The 10,693-nt window shown below is 39.6% G+C and overlaps 1 protein-coding gene across 7 annotated transcripts in view; it reads left to right on the top strand.

Moving 5' to 3' along the window:
• MAK (male germ cell associated kinase) overlaps window positions 1–4,518 on the top strand; it is a 50,851-nt gene extending 46,333 nt beyond the window's left edge. For 4 of the 7 annotated variants that reach the window (XM_086370333.1, XM_086370337.1, XM_086370332.1 and 1 more), the window contains one exon: window positions 3,039–4,518. In XM_086370333.1, coding sequence (XP_086226459.1) covers window positions 3,039–3,193 — 155 coding nt within the window. In that variant the 3' untranslated portion in view covers window positions 3,194–4,518. Of the gene's footprint in view, window positions 1–565; window positions 837–3,038 lie in introns of those variants that run through there. The other 3 variants (XR_015152567.1, XR_015152566.1, XM_086370334.1) reach the window with 2 other exon arrangements.
• Window positions 4,519–10,693: the final 6,175 nt, after the last annotated feature.

A 10,693-nucleotide genomic window follows, 5' to 3' on the forward strand; every position in this document is an offset into this window, starting at 1 on the left:
AGGCAGATAACTTCAAGTTTGATAAGGTACCAAGTTACAGTTTAAGTTTTATGAGTTTACTTCAAAAGTCTTCTCCCAGCCAGGATCTTATATTAGAACTCCTGGTTAGAGTCACCAGTCACACTCTTGGAGTTAAAATTGTAAAAACCACTGGACTTTCATATTTTACATCTTAACCACAGTAGAAGTGCTTACGCAGTACTAAGTTACCTTATCTGTGAAAAGAATTGCTTCAGGATTTCTCTGCTGAAATAAAATATACAAGTAATTTTATACAGCAATACTTTTTATAAAGCCTCAAATATTTTAAGCCAGCCTTATCACGAGTCATTAGCCACAGCTTGCTAGCACTTTTTAATATGAAGACAGAAAATTATAATGTCTCAAAATTATTCTGAGTACCTGAGAAAGAGTATTTTTGAACCTATTTTTTATAAGAGATTGGAGGCCTTTATATATTAATTATTCTGTCAGATTAGCATGCATATTCCTGGTTTCATTTTTTTTTCCTAAGTAAAATGCTCTCTCATAACTTTTCATCTCTTCCATTTACTCTGCTTATCAGATTTTCCTACAGATCGTGATAGGAGGAAAGGTAAAAAAAAGAAGTAAATATTAACCATTCTCAAGTGGTCAATGCAAATCCTTAGGAAAACACTGTTCTGGAAGAGATGTGTCTTCCAGCCCTCCCACTGGTGTGACAGTTTCCCACAAGAGAATAAAACCAGGTCATTACCGTATTTACTCGACTATTTCCCCGTCTCTCGGCCTCCCTCTCTGCTCTAGTCCTCATCCTCGAGTTTGGAGAAGAAACGTCAGATTAGCCACCGCCTCCCTCGCCAGGTCGTCTCTCATCCCGAGCCCCCTTGTACCTCCCTGTCCCCTGAGCTGACAGCCACAGGGACTTGGAGCAGGGACCCGCTTCAGACACCGCCTGTCCTGAGGCACGGTAACTCACTGAATTCTCCCAGCGCCTCTGCGGCAGAAGGTGCCATCGTGAGCTCCACTGCACAGAGGTTTCTGTCTTGCTAAAAGTTACGGATCACGTTCTTAACTAGAGGCAAACACCTTTTCCTTTGGCCAAGAAGGAACTCCTTGGTTTCAGGTTAAACGCCTCTGAGGATACATGCAGGTTTTAAAACAAACACACAGCCAGCATCCACGGGCTCTCAGCTCCGCTCTGGGGGTGGTGCAGGGTGGGCTACCAGGTTCTTCACCCCCAGGGGGCTGGAGTCCTAAAAGAGTTACTTCTCAGCAAAGACTCCTGCCTCAGTGGCAAAATGATTCCCTTTTGGGGGAAGGTTTCATGAATACTGGCCTGAACACAGTCTCCTTCAAATGCATTTAGGACTTGACTTAGTCACTAAGTCACGATGTGGAGAAAAAGCCGCTCTGGGTGTTACTCCCCGGGGCCCTCACTTCTCACCCACTGGTAACTTAGGAATGGGTTCCCTTTCCCTTCTCTGAGCTACCGGGGCCTCCTCCTGAGTGCCCTCTCCTCCGCCCTCCCGTGGTACCATTCTGCTCGGTTGGAGTCTTCAGATGTGAGGGCGCTAATTTATCATACTGATGGTGGTCTGTATCCCAGTGGGTTATAACTAAAGGGCAGTTTCTAGAAAACAGGCACACTTAACTGGCCCTTCTAGACGCTGTCCCTGTCTTTGTTAGGGAGCTTTGTATTGCCTCTGAGAACTTTAAACCAAGTAAGTGTGGGATGAAATGACCTGTTAAAACCAAGAAAGAGCTCCTGGCTTCCCTGTCCCGACCAAACCACCAACCTCCCAGGTGACCGTCACCAGGATGGCGCCTCACTTAAGGCTATGTTCTCTGTCAGCCAAGGTTAGCAGCATGTCAGGACCCACCTGCCCCCATGAGTTCCTCCTACACTCCCGATTCTACGGTAAAAATGTAAGAAAGAAACGGGAAAACCACGCAGATAAATAGAGCAGAGCTATTATTAAGTGTACAGAATGGTTAGTTATTTCAAAATTGACTCCTATAGAGGATAATCCAAGAAAGACACCGACCACACAGTGTCAAAAGGTATTTAAATCCCAAACAGAAAGATGGACCATCAAGTGAGAACAGCTTGACACCTGGCTGCCAGTTTGAAGCAAGGAAGGGGCAAAGCAGGGACTGAGGATGTTAAAAAGTTCTCTATAAAATGATTTTGTCATTTGAGATGTTCAAGCAATCAGAGCTCATAAACTGTTCAGGTAACAAATGTCTAACACAGTAAAATGTTTCACAAAGTTCTCATCAGCCAAATCCAAGTATGAATAAAATGAGCCTCGTGATGAAAGGTTTGGGGTCATGTTGTCATCCATGAGTTGCCCAATAAAACATTTAGGTTTCTTGACTTAAAACCACATTTTCAAGTTTAAAGAGGAACCTACTATGGGGCCCCATGAAGTCAGACTTTACAGGACAATTCTGAATGCATTTTCTGTAGAGACCCTGTGTTCAAGTGTCATTTAGATGTAACCACAGTGTGATATAAATACTAACACGTGGGAAAGACTGCGGGCAAGAGAAGGGGGCACAGAGGATGAGATGGTTGGATGGCGTCAACGACACAGTGGACATCTGAGCAAACTCAGGGAGATAGTGAAGGACAGGGGACCTGCTCCCTGGGGATGCCGTTCATGGGGTCGCAGAGTCAGACATGACTCAGCGACTGATCAACAACTCTGTGGGTATTGTCCATTGAACTGAAACCAAGGAGCTGCTCTTGGTCACCCAAGATGGTATTGCCTATCTAAATATGATGGGCGCTTCAGTGAGCAAAACTTGGAAGAGCAGCAGTGTCAGAATTGCAAACCAGAAATTATGGCTCGGAAGCTGCTGAAAATGCGAACTGGCATCAGCACAATTCTACCTTAGAATTTTTGGTTTATATTTGTATATGCATATATATAAAAACTTTAGAAAACACTGAATTAATCTTTTAAATTCAGACTTCCCCCCATAAAATGAACTGCTTTATTTTGCATGGTCATCTGAATAAAATTCTAATTTCTGATTGTGCTTTCTTTCAGAATATCCCTGGAACACCAAAACTGGTCGGGGGCAGTTTTCAGGACCTACTTATAATCCTACAGCCAAGAATCTAAATATTGTGAACCGTGCACAGCCAGTGTCCTCCGTGCACGGGAGGACAGACTGGGTGGCCAAGTATGGAGGCCACCGGTAGGAATCTAGCGTGAACCCCACGGCGTCACGCCACGGAGTCCACCAAGTCCCCCTGACCCTGGGACATGTCTACAGCTGTCTATTTCTACTGTGTTCTGGAAGAAATATATAATAGTGGGTACTCTGAAGAGCAAAAATCATCTCCTATTTTTTTCCTAGAAATGAAATGCATTTTCTTAGCATCATTGCCCACAATGCTGATATGGGTAGGACTTTAAAAGTATTGAATAAACTTTATTTGCCAAAGTATCAAGTATTTGATCTACAAATTAATAGATACTACTCTAAGAAGCTTTTTTTTTAAAGAAAAATGCCTCCAGAAATTAAGTGTTTAGAGTGTTTTATATTTGCCCCGACTAATACTTTGTTTGGCCTCAAAGGTTTGTTTTGGTTTTGTACAGCAATTACATAGATGCCTGTGGGCTGTCAATTACGGTTCTTTGCGACCAAGGTTCTCCTCTACCATTTGGCAGTGGTAATTTATAAAAGATGGTAATTCATCATTTTCCTCTTTTGGAATGAGGTAATTTTGGGAGCAATGATAATTCCAACCTAGAGCAGGGTGTCTTTCTTAGAAATACTTCAACAAAGATTTCAAAATTACGTCACCTGATTATAGAGGAGAAAGTCTCCTGTTTGATTTTGACCGATACAACCGCTCTGCATTAATGGTGATCATCAAACCCACTGCTTGATGACTTCCAACTTAACCAAGTCAAGGTTCTGTCATCTTCACATCAAGTGTGTTCATTACTTTCAAAATGCATTCTTTCCATGTTCCCACCACAGTATGCCAGCTTGTTCTCCAAAGCAAATTCTTGCTGCTGCTGCTGCAGACAGATCACTGACTCAGCTCTGAATGTCACACTTGCTCTGAAGAGCAAATGCACTTGGTTGCTATAGCAGTGATCTCACTTATGACATATTCTCTTAGTTTTATTTTTAAATTGGTATTTAAAATTGACATTTTGAACTTAGAACTGGTCTAGTTAAGCCTGTCATTTTACGGACTGGATATTCTTTTTAAAGAATAATGTTATCAAACTGCTGATATCTTATGCATTTTATGACTTTATAACAAATGCAATTGGTATCATTTTGTGGATATTATATAAAGGCACATTATAAGATAATAAGAATATGGTATTTTTGTACAAAAGACTCACCTTGTTGGAAAATGTTAAAATCTAAAGAGTAATTTATATTAATATTAGTGATAATGGCCATATATATATTTGTAGTTTTAATGTCTCAAAGCTAAAATACTCTTTTGTGTTGCTGGGAAACTTTTAAACTGTGAATAGATATTAAAATTGATATGGTTAACTAGTCTGTTTTCTTTACATTTTTAAACTTTATACTCGTACTGAGGCCTGTTTTTGTTGTTAATGTCAACTTTTTTTAAAAACCAGTTTCAGGTTTATGAAGCGTCTACTCAGAAAGGAGAGTTTCCATACACTCCCTCATCTCCCCCTCCTCATCCTCCCTACTGTAACTATCTTGCCTAAGTGTGGCACATTGGCTACACCTGATGCACCAATATTGATTCACTGCTATTAAAGCCCACAGTGTACATTAGGGTTCAGGGTTCTGCGCTGTACATTCTGTGGGTCTGGACAGCATGTATAATGACATGTGACAACCGAAGTTGTAGAGTATCATACAAAACAGTTTCACTTCCGCAGAAATCCCTTCCTCCCTGCAAACCTCTGGCAACCACTAATCTTTTTATTATCTCCACAGTTTTTTTTTTTCCACAATGTCATGCAGTTGGAATTACATACCATATAGCCTTTTCAGATTGGCTTCTCTTGCTCCGTAATATCCATTTACAGTCCCTCGCTGTCTTTTCTTGGCTTGGTATCTCATTTCTGTTTATTACTGACTAGTATTCCATTGTCTGTATGTGCACTGTATCATCGTTAATCCATTCACCAGCTGAAGGACATTTGGTTGTTTCCAAAGTTTGGGGAATTATGAATAAAGCTGCTGTGAACATTCACGTGCATGTTTTTGTATGGATGTCAGTTTTCACTTCACTTGATTCACTGCTGGATCATATGGTAGGAGCATGTTTGATTTTGTAAAAATAAAACTATCTTCCAAAGTGGCTCTACCCTTTTGCATCCCCACCAGCAGTGAATGAGAATTTCTATTGCTCCACATCCTCACCATCTCTTGGTGGTGTCAGTGTTTTGGATTTTGGTGTTCTAATAAGTGTGTAGTAGTATCTCATTTTTAATTTGCAACTCCCAGAAGCACAAGCTGGAATCAAGATTGCCGGGAGAAATATCAATAACCTCAGGTATGCAGATGACACCACCCTTATGGCAGAAAATGAAGAGGAACTAAAAAGCCTCTTGATGAAAGTGAAAGAAGAGAGTGAAAAAGTGGGCTTAAAGCTCAACATTCAGAAAACGAAGATCATGGCATCTGGTCCCATCACTTCATGGGAAATAGATGGGAAAACAGTGGAAACAGTTTCAGACTTTATTTTGGGGGGCTCCAAAATCACTGCTGATGGTGATTGCAGCCATGAAATTAAAAGACGCTTACTCCTTGGAAGAAAAGTCATGACCAACCTAGATAGCATATTGAAAAGCAAAGACATTACTTTGCCAACAAAGGTCTGTCTAGTCAAGGCTATGGTTTTTCCAGTGGTCATGTATGGATGTGAAAGTCAGACTGTGAAGAAAGCTGAGAGCCGAAGAATTGATGCTTTTGAACTGTGGTGTTGAAGAAGACTCTTGAGAGTCCCTTAGACTGCAAGGAGATCCAACCAGTCCATTCTGAAGGAGATCAGTCCTGGGTGTTCTTTGGAAGGAATGATGCTAAAGCTGAAAACTCCAGTACTCTGGCCACCTCATGCAAAGAGTTGACTCATTGGAAAAGACCCTGACGCTAGGAGGGATTAGGGGCAGGAGAAGGGGACGACAGAGGATAAGATGGCTGGATGGCATCACCGACTCAGTGGACACGAGTTTGGGTAAACTCCGGGAATTGGTGATGGACAGGGAGGCCTGGTGTACTGCGATTCATGGGGTCGCAAAGAGTCGGACACGACTGAGCAACTGAAGTGCACTGCTCCATATAAACTTCTAGTATTAGTTTACCACTATCAACAACATAACTGGGTTTTAAAAATTAGGATTGCAGTGAGCAAGCAATATGGGTCAAGTCGGGAAGAACTGACATCTTGACACTCTTCAGCCTTCCTGCTGCTGCCAAGTCGCTTCAGTCGTGTCCGACTCTGTGTGACCCCATAGACGGCAGTCCACCAGGCTCCTCCGTGCATGGGATTTTCCAGGCAAGAGTACTGGAGTGGGGTGCCATTGCCTTCTCAGTCAGCCTTCCTATTCATGTACAGTAACTGTCACTCTAGGTACATCTTCTTTGACTTCTTTCATTAGATTGTCATTTTCCTCATAGATCTTATATGTATTTGTTGGATTTATACCCATTTACTTGTTCGTTTACAAGGAAGCAAATGACTTTTTTATACTAAAATTGTACCCTAATACCTGTTTTAATCACTTATAACATTAAATAATTAAATCCAGGACCTTTCCCACCCCCCCAGGAAAATTTCTTTGAAATTTTCTACATAGACAATCATGTCACCTGCAAACAAAAATAGTTTTATTCTTCCTTCTCAATCTATAGCATACTATTAATTTCCTTTCCATGTCTCATTGAACTAGCCAGGACTTCCAGTACAATGCTGAATAAAAGTGGTAAGTGTGAACATCCTTGCCCTCATCCTGATCTTAGCAGGAAAACATTCAGTTTTGCCTTATTAAACAAGATGTTAACCGTAGGTTTTTTGTTTTTTAATAGATTTTCTTGATTAAGTTAAAGATGTTCCTATATTTTCTAGAGTTTTTATTATGAAGAGTTAGATTCTGTCAAATGCTTCTGCATCTACTGAGAATGATCACTGATCGTTAAGATTTTTGTTCTTTAGTCTCTTGATACGATAGATTACAGTAATTGATTTTCAAATGCCTGAGACAGTTTTGTATACCTAGAATAAATCCCACTTAATCATGTTATGTAATTCTCTGTATATATTCTTGGATGTGATTTGCTAATATTTTGTTGAGTATTTCTACACCTACGTTCATATATAGAGAGAACTTTTCACTAGGTTTGAAAATATTTTAAATTAAATGTGAAAACAACATAAATATGTGAAGCAAAGATTAATCATAAATACCAGAAAAAACAGAGTTGGAGGTTTTTCTTAAAAAACAGATCAGAGGCCTTAAAAATAAGACATGAGTAACACAGCAAACAAAGTGTATCCAACATACATACTATGTAGATTTTTGACCAATAAGGCAAAATGCTAACATTTAACAGGCACAGAAAGTTTACATTAGGCTACAAAGAAAATGTCAAATATAGAAATATGTAAACTACTTCTTTATACAGTAGAGTAATAGTAGAATAAAGTATTACTTAAACATTATCCCTTAAAAATTCAAAAATATTTTTCTAAACACTTCAAAGTCAAAAGGGAAAATCAAATCTGAAATAAATACCCTTAGAAATGGAAAATGACAGACCTCTGTATTAAAACTCGTAAAAGTCAGTCAAAACAGACTGCAAAGAAAAAACTATTTTTTGTTCCACTTACGAGAGAAACAAAACCACTGAAGACATGGTGAACCTGAATGTTTAAGACTAGAAAGAGGAATAACAACTTTCAAAAGTACAAAGGAATTAAGGTAAAAGGATAACATAATGTCCCAGGAGCAACAAGCGTCATCCAGCACCAGGTCTTGGCTTCCAATACACTGTCCAATAAAAGAAACCAGGGCTCCTTGGAGAAATGGTGGATTCTGGCGCTGGGGTGTGAAACATACAAGATGAGCCTGGAGCCTCTTACAGTGCCAGGAAATAGTGAAGTCCTATAAAAACAAAAGCAAGAAAGCAAAAAAAAAAAAAAAGCCTACACTGACTGGCTGTATCAATGGGCCGTGGGACAACTAAAAGAGCACCCCATGTTCACAACCGCAACGATCTGAACAAGAAAACCGATGGAGAAGTACTGGATTACAACCCAAACCAGAAAATAATCATACCTAAGCCCACACTGAACGAGTGGATGGCTGGATGGACCTACAGACAGAGACGAGGAGACATCTTCCACGCACCCAAATTCCATGTAATTTTTATGTAGACACACTGACCTCCGGAGGGAGAGCACAACTCTCCATTTCTTAAGCATGGAGCACGCACAGTGACTTCCTTTCAGAGCACCACATGGGAAAGTGGGGAAAAAAGGAGTAACTTCACCATGGAGAAGCCTGAGGAACACTACCTCAGCCAGATGACCAATGTCAGCATCGACAATAGTGTATACATGTTCATATATGTAACCTGAGGAACACTACCTCAGCCAGATGACCAATGTCAGCATCAACAATAGTGTATGTATGTTCATATATGTAACCTCCATCTGATGTGATGAAATCGACACTTCACCTCTGTGATCTTCCTCCTAAGAAAACCCAGATCCCAGTCTAACCACGAGAAAGACACGAGACAAATCTCAACGGAAACGCATTCTATACAACAACCTGATCAGTACTCCTCAAAACCCGGTCACCAAAAGCAAGGAAAGTCGAAGGGATGGTCACAGCCATGAGGACCCTACGTGGCAACTAAATGTAATATGCTACCCTAGATAAGATCATGGAACAGAAAATGGGTATTAGTTTAAAAATAAGAAAAACTGAATAAAGTATGAATTAGTGATAATGTAGCAGTATTGCTTCTTTAGTTGTTAACCAATGTATCATGCTAAAGTAAGATTTACTAATAGTAACAAAACTATAAAATATCCTACAATACTCTTAATAGAAATGCAAAGAACTATGCGAATAAAACTCTAAAATGTTTTAAGACTAAAAAAAAAAAAAAATTTGAATTATATGAAGGGACACACAATGTCCTAGATGGGAGAGTAAATATTTTATATACAGACAGCTCATACATTTCAATATATTAAAAAAAATTAAAACTGGATATCTAAATAGACATTTTCCCAAAGACATACAGATGGCCAACAGGCACACAGAAAGATGTTCATCGTTGCTAATTATTATAGAAATGCACATTGAAACTACAAGGTGTCACTTCACACCACTCAGAGTGGCCACTATCTCAAAAAGTCTATAAAGAACAAACGCTGGGAGGGTGTGCAGAAAAGGGAACATCCTGCAGTGTCGGTGGGAATGTAAATCGGTGCAGCCACCACAGAGGACAGCGTGGAGGTTCCTTTAAAAATAGAGCTCCCATACGATCCAGGGATTCTATTCCTGGAAAGGTATCCAGAGAAAACTGTAATTCAAAGACGCACGCGACCCAGTGTTCACAGAAGCACTATTTACCACAGCCAAGACAGAGAAGCAACCTAAATGTCCAAAAACAGACAAATGGATAAAGCCAGGGTACATACACACAATGGAGTATTACTCAGCATAAAAAGGAGGAAATAATGCAGCGCGGATGGACCCAGAGGCTTCTATACTAAATGAAGTGAGGCGAGTATGACGTCACTTCTAAGCGGGATCTAAAACATGATGCAGACCAACTTACCTATGAAACTGAGACTCAGAGACACGGAACAGACTTGTGGTTTCCGAAGCAGAGGGCAGGTGGGAGGGATGGTGTGGGAGTCTGGGCTTAGTAGATGCAAGCTATTATATACAGGATGGATAAACAAGATCTTATTGTACAGCACAGGGAACCATATTCAATATTCGGTATAAACCATAACGGAAAAAATATGAAAAAGAATGTATGTGTGTATATATATATGTGCATATATAACAGAATCACTCTGGTATATGACAGAAATTAACACATTGTAAATGAACTATACCTCAATAAAATAAATCAAAAAAAAATTGGCTGTGGCAGACGTGTCAAACCACGTCATACACAAAGATGAGAAAAGTAAAGTTTCTTTCAAGGAACAAGCCAATCCATAAAACTGATTCATAAGTGCCTGAATAATATAGAAGAAATCCAATCAATACCAGTGAGAGTTGACGTAAGTAGCAAATGTATCCCCTCCCTTTTTTTTTTTAAAGGGGAAAAGCAAAGGAAGGGGTACCAGAATGAGTTAACTCAATGTTGAAAGAAAGTGAAAATGTGTAATTAGTAACATGTCCAATGTAGAGACCAAAGTAATACATTCCAGTTATAAACAGTTCTCTCAGGTTTCACATTTATAAATTAACTGGTTAACCACAATTTCATTTTTTCTTTTTTGATTATGCAGTCCCACTAATCTTAGAAATCCAAGCCTAAATGCAATGTATAATCAAATAACTTCCCTTCCTTGGTTTTTAAATTATTCAAAATGGCTAATTCCTAAATAAAATATCAATAAAAACATCTTCATGCTCTTTTATCTTCTTTGTTATTCATATCTCATTCTAGAGAGCTGTTCTAGAGAGCTCTGGCAATGAAGAAGACACTGCAGAAA

Source organism: Bos grunniens, chromosome 23, assembly GCF_055505025.1.
Source record: "Bos grunniens cultivar Pamir isolate PY7600 chromosome 23, Bosgru_T2T1.0, whole genome shotgun sequence".
NCBI lineage: Eukaryota > Metazoa > Chordata > Mammalia > Artiodactyla > Bovidae > Bos > Bos grunniens.